The following is a 25,901-nucleotide window of genomic DNA, read 5'->3' on the forward strand; positions in this document are numbered from 1 at the left end:
ATAGCTCTGCATATCTTGGTACCACCAGTTCAGAAAGGGGGTAATTAGCCCCATAGAATTCCAATATGAATTTTTAAAGTGTGATGATTAAACTTTTTGTTGCTTTTGCTCCACTGTAGAGGAATGTGGAGACACAAAGACACTGTTTAGATTGATAGGAGGGATGGGAGCATGGAATAATACATTTGTTGAAAAGTCTGAATATCTGTGCTGTTTGGAAAACTCACTGTTCACAACTGAAAATCCAAAAACATTGGGCTGCAAGATATTTCTTCCATCTATCCCTTACTGGATAGCATTGAAAATATTGTTTAAAATCAAATGCACAATTTATTGGGAACTCAGTAATCAAACCACGGCTCACCAAATTTAAGAGACACAAACAAGTATAAGAAATATATTGTTTTGTTGGAGTCTGCAGACAGTTGGATGGTTTCATAGCTAAGATTTTCAGATTTTTCATTTTTAATTACTGTATACCTCTATGTAACTGATAATTATATTCGCGAGAGACTGGAAACTAACCATGTATTGTTATCCTGGTACATGGAACTCTTTCGTTTTTATCCTTGTACTGTCCATGTGCCAGCCCTTACTTGTGCAAGTAGTTCTGATTTCCATGGGGATAATGGGATTACTTGTGTGACTATGGGTTTTGCAGGTTCAAGCCTTAAATCAAGATTGCCACATCAGTGAGGTATTTATATTTGGAGTGAGTAAATGATAACATGAGCACTGTCAGAGACAGACCATGGAAGTGTTTGGATTCAGCATCTCAGTTACATGAAATTGATATAATGAAGAGGGACTTTGCCTGATAGACAATAGCTGAGGTGATTATTAAAACAATTAAGGATAATCAGTCGTGTTAACTTACAACCTCTTTTAAATGAGAAAACAATTCAGAATTCAGGGTCTCTGCTCTTTGCTAGAAATACGCAAGTCACACCAGCCTTATTGAAGTTTTCAGGGCCCAATCCTAATTTCATTGAAGTTAGTATTTCAATTGACTTCAATGGGAGGGAGGATCAGGTTGTGGGGATGAGGGCAGTGTGAGAGGGAGGGAAATTTTTGCTCACATTTATACTTTGTGAACTGGAAGTTTCTCAGGAATGCAACTATTCAGGAAATGACTTGAAAATTTACAGTCCTCAGGCTGTAATTTACAAGGCACTGAAGGATTTATAATCCAACATTTGTCCAAAATCTAGAAGCTCAGCAGCAGTCAGAATAAGGGATTTAATGACTATTTAGTTGTAGTTACATAATGGACAGTTCTCTTGCCATAGAATTGCTATGTACTGCATGCAGTTATTCATTGCCTCAATGACAGAGGTTTCAACCCACAAAATGCCTTTCGTCTCACCCTTGTCTCCCTTTTTTGCTGATAACTTCCAAATACCTGGCTGGGAAGCTGAACCTACCATTGCTTCCACTGGCGTTTAAAAACAACATAATCTCCACAGCCTAAATAGATGCTAGAAAAATGAACTTTTGTTGATTTCATGATATTCAGAAAACAAATTAGAGACAGGAAACTCTAGAGTCATTTAAAACTAGTCTGGACAAAGCATTGTAGAAGATACTGTAGATAACAGACCTGGATTAGCCCCTCCCTGGACAGTGAGTTAAATAACCCAATAGGTGTTTTCCATCTCAAAGTTTGGTAGTCTAGAGCTTTTCCTCTGGTGCCATAAGGATCCTCTCTGCAGCTGCTGTGGCATAACCGTGGAGAAACAGGAGGGCTGGGAAGAGTGCCTTTTGTGCATAGGCCTGGGCCTCTAGGGCTAGAGCATCTCTTTCCATAAATACTAGGCTGTGCTCCCTATCTGCTCTGCACTCCACAGAACACTCTTACCTGAGGCATTAATCACTAGGAAATTCCACAAAGACAATCTGGTGGAGTTGCCTGTCTCCTCCGCCCTGCTTCTGCCTGTGCCACCGTGGGACAGAGTGATCTATGAACCTATCGATTAGCCCTTTTATATCATCATGGGTTTTCCAATTCAGTGCCTCTGTGGAATTTTTAAGCACGTTGTTGCATATGGGTGGGAGGAGAGAGAATACAGAAAAACATTACTTTTCAAATGATGGTTTACAGCACTACTGATTTCTTCGTACATAAGACAAATGTGCCCATACATGCAACTCAAGTAACTGATCTCTGTGAGGCAGGAGATGTCAGATTGTTGCTGAATTAACCAGAACACGGTATGAAGGAATTGGGGTGAAAAGTAACATGTTTTAGTCCAGAGACTTTTTTTTTTACTGTTTGTTTAAAATTTAAATAGATGCAGCTGTGTAGTAATCAGAGTTTAACTTACTTATTAGTAGCTGAAAATTGCAAAACCTAAATAAATTAAAACTTAATCATTTTTCTCATCAAGAAAAATATATCCAAGTATTTCCAAAGTGTAACACTCAGGTAACTGTCAAAGGGAGGTATAGTCTATGCAGAAAGGCACCAAACAGGATCAAACACTTAAACAGTGCATTGCAAAAGCAAATTATAAATGGCTTATGGGAAAACAAGTGATCAAGCAAAATAAGAGTTATGTTTTCCGTGTGGTCTCTGGGAAATAAGACATTTCCACTAGAACTGTGCACTTTTAACTCCCAAGACTTGTGCCAACCTAGTTTCTGGTTTTGCTTCATGTGGATCCTTGGCTGTTCTGCTTCACTTTTAAGTTTTAGGTTCAAACCCAAAGGAAAAACTAGCTGATGTTTTTCCTGGTGTCCAGATGAAACCAGGCAAAAACACTGGATTTCTAATGGCTTCCACCCAAAACCATAGATCTGCTGAGGTTCACTCCAAACTCTGCCCAAGTTTGGTCATAAGGTTCATTAGCCTTAGTGACCCCCTTCAGCAAGCCTAACACAAATTCTGAGTTTGTAACAAAACCTGCATTTATGAAAGTTGTACTGCACTAATTATGTGGCCTAGTGAATAGAGCACTGGACTGGAATTTAGGGGATCTGGGTTCTATTCCTAGCTCAAATTACATGAACTTCCTGTGCCTCGGTTTCCTCATCTGTAAGATGGGGATAATGATACTGACCTCTTTTTGTAAAGCATTTTGAGATCATCTGATTAAAAGCATAATGTGAGAGCTAGATAGTACTAAACTTTAATTGATACCAGTGCACTCATTGAGGAACTGCCATATAACTGTACTGCCACTACAAGTAGCCCTTGTGTGTATAATTTCAGACATTACTTATATTGTAGGTTGAGGTATTTTATGTCTGATTTAATGTTATCAAAGACTCTTCAGCTATGAACACTTCCATTGTATAATAGAAATCTCTTTCCTGGAGCAATAGACTGCCTTTGTGGTTGTCCAGTACCTAGGTAGATGAGCTTACTGATTATGTCATTAGATTTGTGGTTACTGAGGCAGATAGCAGGCAGGCCCAGGGGATCTTTCTCTCTTTCAGGTCTGGACAGGTGCTTTGCATCCAGAAACTATTCATTATTTTTTCTCTGAGCAAAACATTTTATTACTCTGTTGACAAAAATGCCACCACCTGTATTTTATTTAATTATTTGCTTCATTGATTTATAGAGTGCTTATTAATGTAGCAACTAAATCATCCTGTTACTCAGAAGCATGCCTGGTCTTCATAACTATGCACAGGTTTTTAGATGCATCTGAATTTAATATTTAAAAACTAGTTAAAGTGATCATAAGGATTATTATTATTATAATTAATTATTTTTAATGTACCAGAAAAGCAAGCTATTCTTCATTTATCAACCAAATTCAGGCTTTAGGGACAAATTCTGTGGTGACAAAAAACATCACCACCTAAATCAAAATAACAAATAAAAGCAAAAATAAAATGGGGGTGGAAATGAGAGAAGAAAAAACAGACAAGAAAGGACAGCTCAGCGAGCGAGCGAGAAATGGACAGAAAAGTGGAGAGTGGAGGGAAGTGTATTGGGACATGGCCTAACGGTCGGGGTGAGTCTCCTTTGTCCAATCCTTCACAGATGTGCAGAGTTTTGTAGGACTCTGCTCCTGTTGATGAAGTCTTATTTGTGGGTTTGCCAATATGACAAGACCATTGCATAGGTTGGGTGAAAAAAGGAAACCATTGCAGTGGTTAGCAGAGTGTGATGTAGCATTTTCAGAGTTGAAAAAGGCTCTGGTGACTGTGCCTGTCTTGGCCTATCTATGTTTCAAAACCCCTTTTCATATTGGTCACAGATGCTATCGCTTATGGTTTGGGGTCAGTACTGACATAGGAACCCAAAGAATTTAAGGTAGTGGCTTATTACAGCAAAAGTATTTTCCGGAGAGAAGTTATTGCACCACCCAAAAGGGACTCCTGGCAATGGCTACATCCATAGAACACTTTCACCAATATTTGTATGGGAGGAAGTTTGTGGTCAGGACAGACCATGTTTTCCTGCAATAATTCTTTAGATTCAGGAATCCTGAGGGCAACTTGCCAGGTGGTTGGAAAAACTGCAGTGCTGTGATTTCAGTCTCACACAGGCCTGGACATGAGCATGGTAATGCTGATGCCTTGTCCAGATGGCTTTGTTGGGCAGTTAATTGCAAATGCTGCCCTAAGCAAGATAGCAAGGAATTGTTTGCTCAAGGGAATGTGTGCTGAGGAGGAGATGGCTGCCTCCTCTCTTCCCATAATTTGCCAACATGTTCCTGGTTCATCCACTGGAACAATGTGTGTGGGGTTTTAGAAGCAGAGTTCAGAGCAACTAAAGCTTCCCACAGAGAGGATTCTGATATAAAAATAGTGTGTGACTGGAAAATCATTTGGCACCTAGAAAGGTGCCTCAGAATACCGTAGTGGGACAGCTTGTAGTTTTAAGATGAAATATGATATAGGAGATGGGAACAACCTGTGCCAAAGTATTTAGGTCTCAGATTTAATCTGCTGTACATTCTTTAGATTATAGGAATGGTTCACAACTTTTTTTTGTTGGCATCTCCAAGAGTGAGTGTCTGGGGAGCTGGCCAGTTCTGCGTAGCCTCCGTTTTCTTTGTCAGCGGAAATTCCCCCTTTGCTGTTTGTGTGCCCAAGATAAATTACCTCTTTTTTGAAACAATTCATGTTTCCTTGGGTTCAGTTTCAGTTTGGCAGCATTAAGCTTATCACAGACCATTTGTAAATGTATCAATTCTTGTTCAAAAGTTTTAGCATGCACCCAGATATCATATAGATATAACAGACTAAGAGCGGCATGCTGTGCAATACACTTTCCAATGTGACTGGTGCATTGCACAAGCCAAAAGCCATCACTTTAAATTACCACGGACCTTATCCTGCTACGAAAGCAGTCTTTTCCCTGTCCTTGGGATCCACTTCCACTTGCCAATACCCATTTTTAAGATCCAATGTGGGAAAACCAGATTGAACCTGCTACAGTATTCCAGATATCATCTGGTCATGGTATGGATAATAATTCTTAAAGTGACCTCATTTAGTTTTCTATTGACCACACGTAATCTGATGCTTTTCTGTGTATGAAGGTCCTGTGGTTTCTTCTACCATATTAAATTAGCAAAGAAGTCCAAGAGATGCCTGCATTGTACTTGGAAGATTTGCATAATTTTAATATTTGTCTTACATGTAATGTATCATTTAAAAATGTTTTTTTACGTAATGATTTGCTGTTAGAATGAATGGGTGAAATTCTGGTTCCCTGAAGTAAGGGCTTGTCTACATGGTTCATTAATCTGCCTTAGAAGGGTGTAACTTCTCGTGCACACTTGTGTGTTGTGCACTAACTGGCCCATGAGGACTCTGCTGGAGTACACTAAAAGTTTTCCTTGTGCACATTGTGGTGGGACTATATTAACTTTCACTAGGGAACTTTTAGTGCACACCAGGAGGGTCCACACAGGCCAGTTAGTGCCCAACATGCTAGTGTTTACTAGAATGTGCACCTCTTTAGTGTGGACTGGTACACCTTGTACAAATGACCCTGAATGATTTCAAGTGGCCAGGATTTCACCCAGTCTCTTTCCAGTTGGTCTTCTTGTGCCAGATGTATTTTTGTGATGATTGTTATGGCTGCAATATAATTTTTTTTGGGGGGGGGTCGTTCTTTGTTTCTTGGAGAAATAGTAATTCCTTCTCTGCTGCTTGACACTCTATTTCTACAAGTGAATTCTCCATATGAAGTAGTATTACGTTTCCTCAGTAACGCTACAATAACTTTTCGGGGGAGTTTGAGTATGAGTTATGCCTAGAGAAACAGCCATTACCATGTTTAGTAGCAGGTAGTCTAGCAAGGTCATTCTTTAGATTGATTTTTAGGGAATAGAGTTTCTTTGGTATCAAGACAGATTATTTTTAGAGAGCTTGTGAAGCTGACTGCACTAACAATTGAAAGCTGCTTTCCAACATTCCCAGCCTCCGCTTTTTCTTTCCTCTTATGCCCACTGGACCAGCACATCTCATTGTCAGTCTGGAAGTGGTTGAAAATCCTTTTTCTTAACAGTTTTTAAATCCAGTTCTGGATGGCTGGCTTCCTTCTGAACTTCTCATCACCTTTCATGGTCTCTGAAGAATTCAACAATTTGTTAAAAGTGTCATTAGCTGAGGAGCTGGGAAAAGATGGTTTTTCTGCAAGTGAATGTTGCCTGGTTAAAGACCGTATAGTGTTAGGGATAAAACTGCAAATTTCAGCTTCTTTGTTTTTTCCAAAAATAATGAAGAAATTGTCAAAATGAGTAGATTTCTAGAATAGGAATGTTACAGTAAAGCCTTGACAAACCTTTTGTTTTGTTGTAGTGACATGTAAATAACACCAGTCTCTGTGACTGTTTTTCTTTTCATCTTTCTAGTTGCACAAGTATACTTTTTTTACTTTAAAATGAAATCTCTTCATCATAAGCTATGTAACGTTACTGATCATTAGCCTTCATTCCAAACAGTTAAAGCTGTTTGTAATTTTCATCTGTTACTGTGAATTTTAAACACTGAGTTTACTATTACAGAATACTAAAAGAAATAAGCTGTAATTGTGTTTGCCATGAAGAGTGACTAATTAGATTAGACTAAAAGCTGGGAAATAAATAGAGGCAGAAAAAAATAGTGAGGGCTGCTTCTTATTTTCATTTGGGTGAATTATCTTCTCCCCCCTCTCTCCCCCCGACTGAATGTATATTCTGACAATTGTGTGAAAGAACTACTGGTGAGGGGAAGGGAGAAATTGTTCCTTTCTTGCGGAATGGGGGGCAAAAACACACAACACCATGAAAGCACAATAGGAGGCAGCCATGGAGGGAGGGAAGCTGTGAGGTTCCTTTTGTGGAGTTTTCCTTGCATGGTACCATTGAGGAGGGCAGAGGTTACCCCCCACCCTGCAGAACCAGACACTGCATTTACTTCTTAGCAGATTTAAGGTGGGATGGTGGGGCTATGTGCCCCTAACCTGCAATCTGCCTAGGATCTGTGGCACGAGGTGATGGTACCAAGGAATCAGCTGTCACTACCCTGCTAGTGAGAATGGGGAGCTCCCCTCCGTGTATAGATCCTCTCAGAAGAATTCACCCTCCCCATCATGTCACTAAAATATTTCTCTTATGAGCTAAACAGTGTCATATATATGTTAGCATTAGTGACCACTAATAAAGAGTTTAACAGAAACTGAATAGAAAGAAGCAAGATTGTGTATGGTGGGATTATTTTATTTTATTTTATTTTATTTTAAAATAACTTTTCTTGAAACATGCAGAGCTTTCCTTATCTGTCAGATAGTACAGTTTGTATAAATTACTTTATTTACAGCTGCTACAGTCCTTAAATCTTTTTGTCTGCATGTTATGACCCTGTCAGTTGTATGTTGTATTAGTTAGTCCCAGATGCAGGAGGATTCTGCAGCAGGTGCATTTTTGGCTGAGCTAACATTCAGTCTTGATATTTTGTTCCTGTACTACTGGCTTTTTTTAGTAAGGGGAAGGGAATGTGCATCTCCTTCACTCTTGAAACCTTATTGCTGTTTTTTTATTAATGCATTTGCTATTACTGTGGCATTAGTTGAATGAGTCTTAAATCCAAAAGAATGTTTGAGGCAGTCGGGCATATATGAAAATAAATGGTGATTCCAAATGGCAAGAGTCATTTGTCATTAGAGATATATAGGCAAAAAGAGAGACTGTGCAGAGTGAATGGAAATTGGAGACCAAAATATTCCATTCCTGGCAAGCAAACAGGGTGTTTCAAGCAAGTACCTTGCTCTCCCAATATTTGGAACTTAACTACAAACAATGAATCTTTGTGTAAAATGAACTTCAGGTTCCTCTCCCATCTCTGCCCCCATCTCACCCTTTCCTCAAGATAAAGGTGTCATGGACATATTTGCTGGAGACCCTCCTTGTTTTGGTTACTCTGATACCTCTCCATCTTTACCAGTTATCTGTGAAATCACAGGTTTATTCTTTTTATGCTCCTCACACATCCCCTGAAAGGAAAGGCCACTTTTTCATGCATTTCTCTGCTCAGCCTAATAGCATGCAGACATTGTGCAGTGTTCTGCATAGCCAATGGAATGAACTGATCAGTGCTTTACTCCCTTTGTCCAGGCAAACTCAGTGTTTAGTTCCAAGAAAACATCTTGCTCTATGAGGCTCAGTAGGAAGAATCTCTTGAGAAAGGGATGCAGGCATAGGGAAACTGGGGAGTGTACCCAGCCAGGTAGGAAAGAGCGCCAGCCGTGTGGGATGCTCAGCATTCCATGGGACATGGTAGAGACTCATTGGGTGGGACCTACACATACAAGTTCAAAGAAGAAGGAGATAAGACCATATTCCCCAAGGAGGTGGGAAAGAGAGGGTGTGCTCCCCCTTTCAATCCCAAAGCCTCAAGTCCTTCCTGCTTCCTAACTCTATGGTTTTCCTTCTCACTGTTTTTTTTCCCCAATGCCTGATTAGATTATTCTAAAACTTCCTGCAAGTTGCTCAGAACCAGAACTAGTTTGATTTCAAGTGCAAAAATTATAGTTAATGTTAGTACAAAGCTTGAAAAATCCAAAGCCTTTCCCTAGCAAAGAGTAGAAAATTTTCCCTAGAGGTCTTAAGACACTATCAATTTCTGCAAAACTTAAGCTTTCATTGTTATATTTAAAAAAAAAAAATTCTTGAGCTCTTATGGCTGTAAAACAAAACCTTCCAAAAGTGACCCAGTGCTGTGCTGTCTTTCTGAGTCTGCCAGACAACTCCAGTACCTCTATTGCTACTCCTAGCTTTGCACAGGTGACAGTCTTGTGGGCAGCAGTGACGCTGAAAAGAATCACATCAGTTTTAGTGTTACCAACTTCCACAGCTTTATCATGAGTCTTGTGATATTTGATATTTTACTTAAAGCCCCAATTCCTACAGTCATGTGAATATGAGAATATCTTGGTTTTCTTTTTTAAGGTAAATTTCTAGCTCTCATGGTTTCAGACAAAAAGTAGAAATTACCCCTAAGTGCTCAAAAATAAAACCCCCAAATATATTTAAAATCTTGTGATTTTTGTGGGCCTGTGTTATGATTCTGAATGCCTGGGGTTGGCAATACTGCATTTTCACTCTGCTGCTTTTTGGGAAAACTTCTAGTAGCATCAGAGGCAGGTACTGAAGTTCTTTTTAGGGGAGGAAAATCTCAGTAGTGAAAAACCTCCCCCATTGCAACAGTCAGGAAACTGGAGGAAGGGTTTAATAGTAAAGACCTCTCTCCATTCCCCTCACAGCAGCCAGGAGGATGGGAAGTGGGTACAGTAGCAGAGACATCCCCCTCACACCCAGCAACATCTAGGTCACTGGTTAGAGGAAGAAATGGATATACTTTTGCCCCAACAGTCTGAAGACTCTGGAGTGGGGAAATGGGGGAAGAGAAATAGCTCCCTTTAAGCTGGCAGAGCGAGGGGCTTCAGATTTAGCAGACACCTGCAAACCAGGGCTTAATATGAAAAATAAATTCCCTAAGCAGGGTCAGCACCTTCCCCCTTCCCTGCAGCTATAGACAGAGTGGGACCTGGACTTCTTACCAGAATGTTACCCTGGATCTCACTGATGCCCCTGCCTCATTTTCCTGTCACCCACCAGGTAGTATGTATCTGGTACTATTTTAAATACCAGTGTGGGAAATTTGTAGTTTGTGTGCGTTAAAAAATGTTTTATTACACATCATAGGCAGTATTGTCCACATTTTGCTTCTCATTGACTGTGAGAATGCCCAGAGCAATGGTGACTCTGAATGTTAGGTTAGAAGGGAAGAGTTTACCATTCCTTTATTTTTGCTGCCATTTTTATCCTTCTGGCTTATCTTAAGCTTTCTCCTAATGGCTCCTATCTGCATGTCTGTGTGTGGCCTATTGCTGCCCTTTTTTCTATACCCCAGAGATCTACCTTCTCCTGGAACTATTATCAGTTCTATTAATGTAATTAGGCTGCAAGATATGATGTAACAGTAAACTAATAGCTTATTCTAATGGGAAGAGGCATAATATTCATATCCCCTTATCTTAAGACACACTATTTAAATTGTGTTATGTTTATATTACACAAACCTTTTATAGCCCTGTCTAATTGCATGGAACTCAATGATGGAGTAGTCAGTGCAGAATTTGACCCCACTGTTTTATATTTGTAACAAGTATATCTGTCGTCCAAGATAAAGATTTTTTTCCTCAGACATTTTGCTTTCTCTTTTCCTTACAGGCTAAATACACTGGTCTTATTTTCTACCATGAAGGCTGGCCACTGTGCATCCATGAAAAAGTGGTAGTACAGTTAGCATCTCTTCACAGAGTCCGTCTGAAACCAGGGGATTTCTACTTACAAATTCTTCCAGCTGGGAAGCAGTCAGCAAAACTAGTTTTAAAATGCCTCTCCCGACATGGACAAGGAATGGAAGAAGTTATTGTACCTGAAACCATGTATGGATGTGTTTTCACCGCAGAATTTTTGGAAAATGTAAATTGTGAAAGGGAGAGTGTTCCCTTGCAAAGCTGCTTACTTACCACTGGCCCAGCTGTATATAGAACACCTTGGAAGAATATAGTGAATCCTATTTTTGTCCCTACAACTGAAACAATCCTGCATAATTATTCCAGTAACCCTCTCCTCGATCGGTTAATCAGCAATAATACTGATGTGAAAACAATGACACAGACCATGGAGAGCAATAGTTCACATGACAGTTCCACTTCCAATGATACTGGCTCTACTGTCATAGAAGCAACACTTACCGATAATCATGGAAACCAAGGGAGTGAAGTGTATAGTCCAGTTCATACTGCAGAAAGTAGGGCTGAATTAGAATTCCCTGGGATCCCAGCTGAGGAGAGCAAAGGAGAGTATGTAAATCTCAGCATGTTGACTAAGGACTGCCCCAGCATAATAGAGAGGGTTTTACCGCAGGCCACTGAGCCTGAAATGACATCTGAAGTATTAAAAGGTGGAGCGTTATCTCCCATAATGGAGAGAAAGAACAGCATCAAAAGCATAACTTTCAGCACAGATTTGAGCAGCCCTTGTCCAAGAAGACGACAACTCAGGGATTCCTCATATTTTGAGACAAGACGCTTGTTTAGAAAGTCATACATGGAAGCTTTGCAAAACCCAATGAATCTTGGTTCCAGCTCAGAGGAGTCAATTGTAGACGAGGTGACTTCAGACCAGACAGTGGACTCATGTGAAGTGAATGATGACTTGAGAATCTCTGAGAGCAAATCTCGTGAGAAACAAATTGAGAAGGAAGATTCTCTTGCTGATAGACTTGCACCAAAGGAGGAAACAATAGAGGTCATAAGGCCTGAAGATTGTTCACAGGCCTCAGAAAAACTGCTTATACCTCATGAAACTTTCTCAGTAGCAGATTGCAGGGCTGGACCGAGAAGGTCTCGGTCTTTAGATAGGTCACGTAAGAGTTCACATGGTAAGGATCATAGTCCAAGGTTGTTCTCAGATAGTTCAGCAAGTGCAAACCCTAAAAAGCTCTTAAACGGATATGCTTTAAGACTGGGGAAGTTGGACTCCAATGGTCATTTATTCATTACTGTGAAAAGCAACAAATGCAACAAAGAGGATGAAGGTAAAAACCAAACTACAACATGGATTTTATTTTTTATAAAATCTTTAGCTTGCCTGTGTCAACATATATCAACTTTGTACATAAAATTACTTTTTTTTCCTGCTTTCTGAGCTCAGATTTAAAGCACAAATAACAGTGACATCATCAGTTTTATTGTTTATTTATTTATTATTATTATTATTATTTTATTTATTATTACATCTATTTTACTGCTGTTTTAATACTTTAAGTAAATTTATTTTATTTCCATTGCTTTAAGATATGCTTTTCAGAATGCTTCGTATATTCTGCTTTTAAAAAAATTGATCAGAGATCAACAAAAAACCTTCTTGAAACACCTATGAAATTCTGCTCTCAGTTAATCCCATGTAATGTCTTTGGAGTCAGTTGGCGTTTTACAGATGTTACCAAAAGCATAGATGCTGGGCATGTAGTGAAAGTCTGGAATTTATCCTCTATACTTTGTATTTATAGCATTAAAAAGAACTCAAGTTACTTTTCATGTGGTTTGGATCAGTACAAAAAAAATCAACTACCTTTAAATGCGAATTGTCAATGAAGAAGTAAGTGTTAAATAGCTGTGAAATGCAGTCCTGAGAACACCATGAATACCACCTTTCTAATGAAACAGTCATTATCCCAGTGTAACCTTTGCCCTCCCAATCTAAGTTATCTGAGCCTGTTTTTCAAATAAGGGAAAGCGTGTGGTTAGTTATAACAAACATGGTATTGAATTACAAATAATGTGCAACATGTTTTTAATGGTTGTTGATAGCCTTTTACAAGACTGCTTCTATGTAATTTAATGGCATTTAAACAACAGAGAAACTTCATAAATGTGTGGTCTTTTCTCATCTGCAGCATTTCTTTGTTTTTATATTTCAGGTAATGTATTTATCACAGTATCAACTGTATCTTCAAACATGAATCAAGCCACAATAAAAATATAAAAATGTCAGTCAGTGGGCCAGAACATGCCATAAGTTTTTAAGTAAAATTTTCTATTGACTTCAGTGTGGAATTCTGCTTAAAAAATTGTCATGTTATGGTCAACTGATTTTAAGATTGGCAGCAGAGGTGACGGGGGTCACAGATTCAGCTTCTGGGAGTTAGAGTTTTCTTTTTTCCTCATTTAGAGTTCAGAGGTTATGCTTGCAAGTCTAAGGGAAATGCAGAAGTTGTCATTATTTATTTATTTAGAAATTGATGGGTCATTTCTAAGATAAGAATCCTCTTTAAATTTTTTTTTTGCTTAGTATCATAGCAAGACAATGGGGTTTTGTAGTATATAATTTTTATTAGCATCTTGAGCTATGCACTGGGGTGTTTCTGGAGAGGTGTTTCTGGACAGAGATTTCCTCTTTCCCCCTCATCCCCCCCAGTTCCAGTTTGTGTGGTGAGAAATCTCAGGTGATTTCACAGCTTCCAAACAGGGCATTTGCCACTGGTGATTGCTAGATTATGTTAATCTACTGATGTTGTTTTATTCTGTAATGCCATGGATTAACACCTAAAATAATGTCTTGAAAATTTGGCGCACAAGTACTGAAACTGGGAACACCCTTCTATAGTGTTTTTATAGTCTTTGAGTGATAAGGCGGCTGGGTTTCACCATTCGTTCTTTCAGTGAACAGTTTGATGTAATTAATATCCAAATCACAGAGGGGTAGTTGTGTTAGTCTGTATCCATAAAAACAATGAGGAGTCTGGTGGCACCTTAAAGACTAACAGACTAATCTGTTAGTCTTTAAAGTGCCACCGGACTCCTCGTTGTTTCTGACCAAATCTGTATTCATGGTGACATATATCAATGGTATCATAGTTTGGATTAATGGTTTACGCTAGGATATAGAGCCATGTTCTGTAAAAACTGACAATGGTATCAAAAAGCCAAATCTTGACCTAACTTTACATTGCTGCAAGGGGCTTGCAAGCCTCTGATGACATCATAAACTGGCTCTACATCATGTCACTTTATCCTCTGAGTGCTAGAGCCTAGTTTAGATTGGAGACCACAGAGCTGCATGACAGGTAGAGATGGACAGCTCATGCTCCAGGGCGGTAGCAAAACTTGTGTAGCTCCAGCAGCATAGGGAGCAGGTTTAGGATGGGGTCTCTTCCAGCTCATCTTCCAGTTAGTTTGGGAAGTTCCATGGGAGATTTTTTGCTACTTTCTATCTTAGTTGCTAGTGGGGCAGGAGAGTTTATCTTTGACCTGGTGGCCTTGTCTTCATTCTCTGGCTGAACAGAGCTGTCCTCATGAAGCATGGCTCATCCACTCTCTCTGTCTGTCTGTCTATTAGGTGGAATAGTCTCTGTTCCCCCAGGATAATAGGGCAGGACTGCCTCCCCTTGCATTTTTCCCTGGCCTACTGTTCCAATTGCTATACATAGCAGCTGGCGAAGTGGAATCACGCTTTCTGCCTTGGGAAGGGCAGACTCTTAAGTCTGGCTCCCTCAGGGTTTGCGTTTGTCCCCATGGCTGTGGTGCCTAGGTGGGGCAGCAGAGATCCTGAAGACTTCTTAGCACAGATGCAAAGATAGAGAGAAATTTAAAACTTTCTCAGCAAAGTGATTTTTAATATGTTTTATGGGAAGAGAAGATTTCTACCTCCTCTCCATCAGTTGGAAGAAGGAATAGACCAGCAACCGCAGATAAAGTACTTTCAACCAGTTACATCCCAGAAAGCATTGAAATGATGCCATTATAAACTATTCTAAAATATAAACCTATGTTCCATGCCTTGCTTTCAGATTAGTGGTTCCTCTGAAAACGCAGAGCCCAATCCTGCAAGGTGCTGTGCATCCTCAGCTGACATTGTACCTAGTGAGAGTTTAGAGGGTTCAAGCACTTCGCATATTTTTCAGCTACGACGCACCCTTGGCATTAATCCCTGCCAAGACCTGCAAGGACAGTTGCAGCCATCTGCCAGTCCCAATGTCTCAGAACATTTCCAAATAAATAAATAACTCAAGCCAGTTCTTCAGCTGTTGTAAATCCGTGGGGCTTCGTTGATGTTAATAGGGGGCTATGATGATTTATACCAGCTGAGCAACTGTCCCACGTGTATAGTTGTATTGATTTGGCTAAAGCCGTTTTCAGATATTTTTTTTATTTTTATTTTTTTTAGTAACAATAAAATGATGTATTACAGTGATAATTGTCAAGGCTATGGGAAGTACATTGGCAAAGTCAAGGGGCAAAACCCAAGTTTCCAAATTCCCAGTCCCATGCCCTGGCCACCATACAGTTCTTCCTCTTCTTTGCAGTTGATTGGATGCCTTGCCACAGCTTCAGTTTGGCATTGAGTCAACTACACTGCCATTTGTTGCTTCATTGTGCCAAAAATGTTGTTCCATAATTAACTCAGTTTTGCTCATTTAGCAACACCAGCATAAATACTGATTTTTATCTATAATCCTTTAGTAATATAAAGTGCCATGGGAGGATGTCAAGTACTGTGTATTTTTATAGCTTTTAACTCCTGTTTTTTCTCTCTGTTGCTGGAAATAGTCTTTCCGATGTTTGAAAATAGCCATTTTCCACCTGAATTTTCCTTTCCAAGTTAGCAAATTCTGATCTCTCCCTGTTTCTTGTTGATGTACCTTTGAGTGCTGCACTGTGGGATGTACACATCTCCAAAATGTGGGATGTCAGCCAAGGAACTTTTCTTCCATGTTTCTTTCCTCTGCTTTCCCTTCTGTCTGTGTTTTTGTGTATATTTATTTACATGTAAAAATATGGATCATCAGAGTGGTTCTCCTGCCTAGGAAACTGGAAGAAGTTAATCAGATCCAGTGTCTCCTTACTATCTAATGTAATCTATTTATATGCCTGCCCCCATCACTGTAGTATATGACTACTGCTGCTGAGGTGCAATGCAAGCGGGCTGTGTCAACCCAATGTGGCTGTAAATCTCCCTCCTTCTGCTTGCTCCCTGTTGCTATTAAAGACTGTAAAATGGAAAGGGGCATGTTTAGGTGGAAAATGGCAGCCAAACTGGGCTGACAAGACAAACCCCAGCTTGCCTGCAAGCAATCCCAGCCTCAGTGCAGGCTGGGCAACCTCACAGGAAAGAAGTAATTGCTTGATCCTGGCCATTTCCATTGGCTTTTCTTTATGGAGCCACATAAAGGAATGATAAATTAAGGGAATAACTTACTTTGTGTTAACATTAAACATTTGAAAAGTGGTCTATCTGTGAGAGGTTAATGGAACTACATTTATGTGTGTGCGAGAAGCTTGGTGTTTGTGATGATTGAGGTTCTTTAGGCACAGAGAGCCAAAAAAAGCAAGATGCTCAGGACCATTTCAATTAGGGTTCATTTAAAAATATTTACTCTGCATAAGTCTGTAAATATTTTCTTTAAAAATGGAATGGATAATGCAGTTAATTGTTCCCTGAACGATTAATATTGCAGGGGCTTTAGTCCTGCTTTATGTTTAAAAAGAAAAAAATCTGAATGCAGTCTTGGCTATGGACTTGCTATCACCGCTTCTATAATATTAACAATAATTTATAATTGTTTAAAGAAAGACCATATTCAGTGCTTAATTTGTAATGAAAGAGGTGCCTGGGCTCAAGCAATTTTTTTTTTACTTTCATAACTGATAAAGCAAGCCCAGAGGTGCCAGGGCTATGAACTGCCAAGCCTAGAGGTGTCGGGGCTCAGCCCTGGCAAACCTTGGCACAAATTAAGCCCTGACCATATTTGAAGGCATAAGCACAACATAGCAGAGTTGAAATTGAAATTTCCAGACTTCTGGGTGCTTTGTTTCTCAAACTGAATATGACATTAATCCCAGTGTTTTTCATTCAATTTAATATGCAAACTTTAGTATAGGCAGACTTGATAGCTACACCTATAGTTAAGGGGCACCAATTTAAAACCCTGTTTGTTGTTGCTTATAACATTACCAAATTGTAACTGTTTGGGTTGAAATTTTCCATGCTGGGTTTCTGCCTCAGGCTGAATTTTTTCCAGATTTTCAGCTAAAGCAGTTTAGCTGTTTCCAAGAACAAAGTTAGGGAAAATACATTGTTTTGTCCATATTCATTAACAAAATTATTATAACATATTGATTGACAAGCTGCAGCACCTCCATGCATCGAAGCAGTGACTTGAAATTTGGTAGAGGTTGTCACTATCATGTCAGTGATATGCCTTTTGCCATCCCTGTGAAATTTTGTGCCAAATTAGCCAAACTATAAACCTTTGGAAATCTCAGTTCCCACATGCTCAGTGCAAGTTTATTAGATGCTAGCAGCATTATTCTTGGATTAGTCCATCCTTACTGAGCATGCTCAGTCCCAATACATCTCCTACTCAATTTGAGTGCTCGTGCACCATCCCACAGAGCCTGTATGCTCCAGCCAAGGGATTTTCCCTGCAATTGCTTCTCATGACTGCTAGGGGCCACTAGTGCTGGGCACAAGAGCTGAGAGCAGGGAGATTGCCTCCTGTTGGCTCTCCAATGAGAAGGCGGAACAGCCTGACTTGAATGTCTAGGGGTGAAGAGTATAATAGGGAGGCTGGAGCTGTAGTGGGTGTGGGGACAGAAACAGGGACTGGAATTGGGCGTGGGGAATAAGAGCAGAAGGGGAACGGACATAGGAACCTGGGGAGGATAGGAACAGACTGGAGCCAGGAACAAGCCAGGGCAGGGGCAGAAGGATTCTTGTGCACTGAGAGTAGCAGGGGTCCGGTGGAGAAAATACTCTGTGATCATATAATTAGACTGAATCATGCATACGCACAGGTCAAAAGGGCAACCTTCATTCTGGAATTTCTGAGAGCTTAACTTTATAACTGTAATGTTCTTTTAATTTATTTTTAATATAATCTATGTATGGTTTCTGTTCTGTTTATATATGCTAATATATAAATATATGCTAATTTTTACATGTTGATAGGAAGTTACCTAAAGAGCAATTTTCAGATACACAGAAAAGCAAAAATTTTAACCAGTTGTCTTTCATTTGGCCAGATTTTCCTCAGCACTCAACAGTAATAGACTCAAGAAACAGTTTCCAGGGTGAGTGTAACACAATTACAAATGCATCTCCTGAGCTATTCCATTGTGAGAGTGAGCTGCTGCCTACAAATGCTGGAGCCCTTTGCCACAGATTACCAAACCAATTACTTGAAATCAACCAGGAATTACTGCAGTCTGGAGTCATTTCTCTATGTGGTATGTAATTACAGATAACAATGTGCCTGATGATAAATGAAACATAAACACACACATGCATGTGTATATACACAGATCTCTTAAAGAGAGCCAAGATAAATGTATTGCAATAGAAAAAGTTATTTTTAGAAGATATTAGGGTCAGCTGGTATAAATTGACAACTCCATTCAATGGAGCCAAGCCAATTTACACCAGCTAGATATCTTGCCCATCAAAATCACAAGTAGAAACTTAAATACGTAGGAATGATCTTCACACTGATTAAGAAATTTTGTGATCACAATCTATATAATAAGGTCAATTCAGGGGATGGAAAATCACTGATTTTCACTTTAAGAGTTTCTGCATTGTCGTTTTCCAGACACACACACACTTCTAAATCGCGCGTTCTCAGTCATGCTTTCTCAACGGCTTTTCTTTGTGTGTTTTATTTGGTTAGGAAGCCGAGACCGGGGTGGCAGAGCAGTGGTGCAAGTCTGCACAAGAAATACCATCTGGTCAAGTGAACATTCCACAAGTACAGAGCTTGCTCGTCTTCTGATGTATTTCTATAGCATTCCCAGGTATGAAGAGAGCTGGGCTGGTCATTTTTTAGGTGACACCGATGTTGCGATCACAGAGGGCTTATTATAGAGCAGTAATAGTCGGTTCTTAGTTAAGACCCCAGTCCTGCAATTTACAATGCCCTGGTGGGGTGCTGTACTCACGCAGAGCCCCATTGAAGTTATGTGGGTCTCTGCAAGCATCACAGACCTGTGCATTGTAAATTGCAGAATCAGGGCTTAAGTTTGCAACCAGGTTCCATTATAAACTGTCATTTTTAGCTATTTCAAAGATTTTTGGCTAGGAAAGTTGGTTTGGATGAATTGCCAGCTTTACTTGGCTGTGCTGTTGCTGCTGTTTGTTGTTTTATTGCCGTTAAATAACTGTCGCTATTTGACATGTGGCTTGTCTAACATACCGTTGTGTCCTTCTGGCTCAAAAATAGCTTCTTACTATCCTATCAAATATCTGCATATTTAAATATCCTTAAAAATCCTTGCAAAAAGCTGAATTTGAACAAAATTAACTACTTAGGTGTCTCATTGTGATGACTAGTGTGTTTGAACAGTTTGCCCTCTAGTGGCTGGTTGCAAATTAGGCACATCAGACTGGTTCTTTCATAGTGCACTGTGATATTTGACATTGGTTTTATTTCAGCTCACATACTAGAGGCTTCTGTACACCTCTACCTCGATATAACGCTGTCCTCGGGAGCCAAAAAAATCTTACCGCGTTATAGGTGAAACTGCGTTATATCGAACTTCCTTTGATCCACCGGAGAGCGCAGCCCTGCCCCCCCGGAGCACTGCTTTACCGCGTTATATCCGAATTCATGTTATATCGGGTCGCGTTATATCGGGCTAGAGGTGTATTTGGACCTAAAGGATTGGAGATCTAGTCCAGGCTTGTGTGGTTAATCTAGTAATGATGTTGCTTCTGTTTGCAGCAATGGTTTTTGTTGCTCCAAAGTACACAGTTGTTTTATTCACCAAAGTGCAACAATGTTTTTGAGTTGAGGGTCCTTAAAAATTACCCTACTATGGACCTACTCCAGTAGCAGCTCGCTAGTTAAGATTGTAGCCAGGTTTCAGTTCTAGTCCCTATGTTCACTCCCTTTATAGCTTTTCACACAAGAAGTGATTTTGGGATTTAATTTCAGGGTACGAAGAAATTATTTAAGTTTGAAGAGGATTTGTCAAGCCATTAATAGATGACAAAGGCTTAAAGGTTCACTTTTAAATTTTTTACACAAAATACCTGCTTTTTGAAGTCCCTCTAGGTTAAAACAGCTTAACTGTAAAACTTCAGTCTTTACATATAGTAAGATACCATTAACATCTAGGACTTAACACTATTTAAAATAACTTTTTAAAAGACTTATTTACAAAAATTGGTCATGTTTCGTATATTGATGCACACTTTATAAAGTCCATGTGGCCTATCGGACATTGAATAAAGGAAAGGGACCTCTGTGTATCACCCCTCCACTTCACAGGACGGGGAACCTGAGGAATGGATGGCATTTCAAAGCTTTCCCATTAGGAAGAAATATCCCATAAGTTGTGCAAGGCACTATGAGGTCAGGGCACCTAGTGATCCTGATCCTGAGATCTCCTAAGCCGCCAGTTAGAAGGAGAGGAGCAGGGGCCAAGAATATTGTGCAACTCTTCAATCTTGAAGGTTAGGTAAAGGCAGTGGGGTGGTGAGGGGAGCCAGAGACTGAAGAGCTCTTGAGATCTGTGGCCTGTGTGTGTTGAATGATGTAGATGAAGATGGACATATGGTCTGTATCTGGAAAGTATCTGTATCTGACTCAATAATGGGAGGGTGAATAGGGAAGGTATAATGAGATTTTTCGTTCTGTAAAGAAAGGGTGGGTGGAGTACATTGGTCTTTTGTGCCATTGGAAAGGGGGTTATTTCTGAACTGTATATGGAGATTAATATGTGATAGGTTGTCATCCTTTGATCATTGTGGGTAGGTAGGATGTGGAAGGATCAAGTCTCTGCTCTGTATAGCAAGGGGAAAAGGCAAAATATAGGGGTCTCTAGGTAATAACAGGCAACTGAACTGGGGATGGTATGTGATTGGTTCTGTTATGTGTGTGGGGGGGAAGTTAGCATTTTGTGAGATTTCATAGTTTACATGTGAAATGCATACAGTGTAAGGAGATACGAGTTTAGAAAGGTTTCTGGTGAATAGGTTGAGGCTGGGTGCTGATTATGTAGCAGTGTTAAATTTGTTTGTCGAATATGCACTGTGATATTTTATGTTTACACTTATTTTTAAGAGATTTTATGCACTGAGAGTGTATTTGAATATCTATGTTACTTCTTTTCAACATTCCCTTAAGTTAAAGTTAACAAGATTTTTTGTTCTGTTAATACTTGTTAACTTTGGACGTTTTGATAAGTTTCAAGTATAACACAACTTGTCAGTGAAACAAATATATTTTGTTAGAATAAACTGGAAAACATGTCTCTTGTTGAAATTAGTTGATTTCTTCTGTGTCACATAAATTTAACAATGCCATTCTCACTGTTGGGAATGGCAGAGCATCAAAATGCTTGGAGGATCAGCCCAGTTTGGATAGACATTCAAAAGGATGGTGCTAAACAATTTTTTGTTTTTATTAATGAAAAGTTCCCTTGTATGCAATTAGGCCCTGCTTCAGTAAAGCACATAAGTGCATGCATAACTTTAAGCATGTTGCTAAGTCTCATTGACTTCAAGTTACAAATGTGCTTAAGTGCTGTCCAGAACAGGGATGCTTTCCTGAATCTAGGCCTTAGAAATTGTATCTATATGTATTAGAATGTGTATAGCTCATGGCGGTGAAAAATGTATTAGAACTGGAATTTATAGGTTGATTCCCTGCCTGGAGTAAATTTATAGATGATATCCCCATTCCTGGAAATGAGGAGTTACAATTTGGGAATCCTGTTGGACTTATTCTTTGCATTTACCTTTCTTCATTACTCATTCAATTTCTTTTTGGTCTTCCCCATTGTTTTCTATAAATAGGAAAAGGTCTCTAAATTTCTGTCCTCAATTTTGTGTGCACAAATCATGTAGATAGTGATTTGATTTGTGTTTATAAAACTGTGCATACAATTTACAGAGATCAGGGTGAGACTGCTTTGCAAATTTGACCTTTCATGTGTAACACTGATTACATTTATTTTGTGAAAAGAATGCAGGGTGCAATCCTGTACCAGGAAACATTTCAGTGACTTCTGCAGCTATTTGTGGAGTGTGTTTCCTGCAGCTGCTTTCAGTATTTCTATAATTTGACTACTTTAATCTTTGATATCACAGATCTACAGTTTGTCCTAGGGATATTTTCGTTGGTTTTAATAAGAATAGTTATAGAGGGGGGTTTCTGCTTTTCGTTTGTCTTTGGTATCTTCAGGTATTGTGGTCTACTCAGTGTATGTGCACTGGGTATAGAATGTATACTTTAGTGTCGATAATAGCCCATTAGGCTACTCTTGCTGCTCAGGCTACATATTTCCCCCTTTTTAATTTCTTGCTCTCCTCTGCTAGTGGGAACCAGGTAGGTCTCCTGTGAGGCCAGTGTCAGTCCCACTCCAATGGTCAGGTAACAGGGATGTTTAGTGATGCAACAGACTCCTTTTGAAGACTATGTCACCTAGAGCAGTGGTCTAAATGGACAAGGATCAGGAGTTCATCTGTCACCTCTAAACTCCGATATCTCCAAACTGTAAAATATTGAAAATCACCCCAAAGTCCCAATGAAAGGATGTTCACGGATTTCAGCAGAGTTCCAAAGCAGATGGGGAAAATGAGGTACTTGGCATTCTTCACTATATTACCTACTTTCATCACAAATTTGAGAATTAAGTTCTTTGCACGGTGCCCTCAGACTCTGTCCTGTTATATATTGTAAAATATGAATGGTGTTCCTAATACTGTGAAGCCAGAGTTTTAATGTAAATTCAGTCATCTTTATATCTCTGAATATGAATGAGTTCACAAATTATGGGGAAACATGGGATATCAAAACGTGAGGAGAACTGCACAGACTTCATTATCCATAGTCAAAAATAGAAGACCGTGAGGGCCCTTAGGGGTATGCCTACACTGCACCTGGGAGCAAGCCTCCCAGCCTGGTGCCATAGATTTGTGGTGGTGGTGCTCATGCTAGCGTGCTAAAACTAACTGTGTAGATGGTGCTTTGACATTGCAACTCGGGCTGGAGGTTGGGCTCTCAAGCCTGGGGGGCAGGAGGTGGGGCCTTGAGAGCCTGAGCCCCAGTGTCAAAGCTCTGTCTACACAGCTATTTTTAGAGCACCAGCATAAGTTTGTTACTCAGGCTGGGAGGTTCAGTCCCAGATGTAGTGTAGACATACGCTAGAGGGCTCACATATTATTTAAAGGGATGCGAGCCTACAGATAGTGAGTTTCATAAATGAAAACCTCATAATGTAGGTTTTTTTCTATTCCATTTTCATCAAGAAGCATAATTTAGTCAATAGCAGCTATAGAATCCAAGTAAAAATCCACAAGTGAATGAAGGTTTAAATTGGGTAGGAAATGTGGTGCGGTTAGGTACAAATTACTGTCATGACATTTGGGGATTTTACAAAAAGAGCTTAAATAAATAAGACTCCTGCTTTCCACAATGGGGAAGCCTCTGGAATGGACAAGCAGAACTTACTGAATTGTCTCTTTCACTTTCCACTGTGCAAAATTGCAAAACGTAAGACGTATTTTTCATTACGTTAAAGCAGTACAGTGCATGAGGAACACATTTGCAGTATTTTCTCAATTGATACAAATTTGAGGAATCATATTGGCTCAGATGATTTGCTCCCATGGAAAAACCCATAAAAAGAGGGATTGCTGGGGGGAGTGGAAGGGAGGGTCGCCAAGCCTGGCAGATCCCAGCTGAACTCACTAACATAACACCACAAGTGGGACTACTCGAAGGTGTGAAGTTTCTGGTGTGTAAGCATTCGCAGGATTGGAGCCTTAGTTCTGTCATCGCCAGTGTAACTGGTTTTAACAAAAATCACTTAAAATTCAACATTTTGAAGGGTTTTTTTGAGTTTTATAGGTTCAAATGGATCAATTTTTTCATTATTTTTTCAATTTGTTTTCTAAAATTGTTTAATTTAATTAAAATGTAATCAAAATATTTGTGTGTCACAAACCTAGTTTTCGGTGGAATGAAAAATGTGATTTTTTGATTTAAAAAAAAATTCACCAAAAAGTAATGAAAAATGTTGTGAAAAATAAAAATTGTTAAGAAATCAACAGTTTTTCAGTAAATCTTTTATATTTGAAAAATACCATTTTTCAATAAAAAAAAATTAACACCATGTGACACCATTTTTTAATATGGAGAAACAGATGAAATTATATCTAAGAAATTATATCTAAGAAATTATATCTAAGTTTATAAGTAATGGACCACATTTTAAGTCTGCTTCCTCTACACATGCACACATGTGTAGGATAGAGGGTGCAAATTCAAACAGTACTGTAACTTATGGAGAACTTTGTGTACAGTTTTATTTGTACAGCAAAAACTGAGGATGATTGAAAATTGGCCAGATAGGGAAATTGGCAACAGTTAACATATCTTGTAGGTCTTGTTCTGTGCCGTTATACGTACTAATAAACATAGTAAAGGTGCTTTTAAAAGTACTATTTAAATAGTGAGAATTTTGAAAAGTTTCCAAAAGTTAATATAAAATAACTAAACCTACACAGCTTGAATTAAACATCAAAGCATTCCAAATATAAAATACAATCCTGTGATATAATTGTCTTTCTGCCCAATGTTGGACAAATAGTTCTGCTCAAAATACTTTTAAAAGAGTTCCCCGTGAATTAGTGGATATATGAGCGTCATAACTCAGGTATTAGGGGATGTTGTTGACATTTTTTTGTATAGTTTAAAAAATACAGTACTACTGACCGGTGTTCTTCACACAACTTCCACAAGTGTATGAAGGGCCCTGTCCTACCCTAATTCAAAGCAGTGGCATATTTGGTAAATGCAGCGGGCCAGATTGTCCCTCACAATAAGCCATATATTGCTGTATCAAGGAGGCTGGATAGCTGACTGACATGTCCAGCTGAAATTTCCTGGTTTAAAGGACTCCTCAGTTGGCTAAGAAGTCCCCTGGAGCTCTCACCAGCTGGTCTAGAGTAGCCCTGAGCGAACCAGGCCACTACAGAATAAATCCCAGGATCGATGACCCAGAAGCATTTTCTTTGTTTGGGTGCAGACGAGAATCTAGTCTAGTATAACAACATAAGAATGGCCATACTGGGTCAGACCAAAGGTCCATCTAGCCCAGTATTCGGTCTTCCAAAAGTGGCCAATGCCAGGTGCCCCAGAGGAAATGGACAAAACAGGTAGTCGTCAAGTGATCCATCCCTTGTTGCCCATTCATAGCTCCTGGCAAACAAAGGTTAGGGACTCCATCCCTGCCCATCCTGGCTAATAGCCATTGATGGACCTATCCTCCATGAATTTATCTAGTTCTTTTTTAAACCCTGTTATAGTCTTGGCCTATGTTTATCTACGACTGCAGAAAAATGTCCCTCCACTTTCAAGAAAGTCTACTTTGGCACATAACTCCAGATAAATTATTTTTTCTGTGTAACAAACCCTTTTGTTTCTAATTCCCAAATTTTGTATCAAACTCTACAGACTCAAAAACCAAAGAAAAATACAATTAGGCCATACTGTCCTGGGCGTGTATGTGAAGGGGACAAAGAGCAGGGATAGATGCAGTTGTGGTGCTCACAGAAGCCAAGAGATTGCTGCCTCTTTTTGCTCCAAGGGTCATACATCACCCCCTTGAGGACCATGACCCCACTCAACTTTGATCCCACACGCTGCCAGATTCATTGCGGTGCATTCCCCTGTATGCCAGGGAGCTTAGGGAGGGGTTGTACTTTTCTTTGGGTCTGAGCCAAAAGTCCAGTGAAGTCATTGGAAGTCTTTACGTTGATTCAGTGGGCTTTGGATCAGGCCTTGAGTCACAGTTCCTTCCCCCACCACTTCTTCCAGCAGTGTGGCTCTGCATCACCCTCTGCTGGGGTGGTGCCTGTAACTGTGCCTCTGTGGGT

At 39.6% G+C, this 25,901-nt stretch overlaps 1 protein-coding gene across 5 annotated transcripts in view; it reads left to right on the forward strand.

The window, feature by feature from the left end:
• Positions 1-25,901, forward strand: part of PLEKHG4B (pleckstrin homology and RhoGEF domain containing G4B) — a 198,798-nt gene that overhangs the window by 110,674 nt on the left and 62,223 nt on the right. For all 5 annotated transcript variants that reach the window (XM_054019017.1, XM_054019016.1, XM_054019013.1 and 2 more), the window contains 3 exons: positions 10,680-12,054; positions 18,044-18,247; positions 18,688-18,811. In XM_054019017.1, coding sequence (XP_053874992.1) covers positions 10,869-12,054; positions 18,044-18,247; positions 18,688-18,811 — 1,514 coding nt within the window. In that variant the 5' untranslated portion in view covers positions 10,680-10,868. The remainder of the gene's footprint in view (positions 1-10,679; positions 12,055-18,043; positions 18,248-18,687; positions 18,812-25,901) is intronic.

This window comes from Malaclemys terrapin, chromosome 2 (genome assembly GCF_027887155.1).
Source record: "Malaclemys terrapin pileata isolate rMalTer1 chromosome 2, rMalTer1.hap1, whole genome shotgun sequence".
In the NCBI taxonomy this organism is placed as follows: domain Eukaryota; kingdom Metazoa; phylum Chordata; order Testudines; family Emydidae; genus Malaclemys; species Malaclemys terrapin.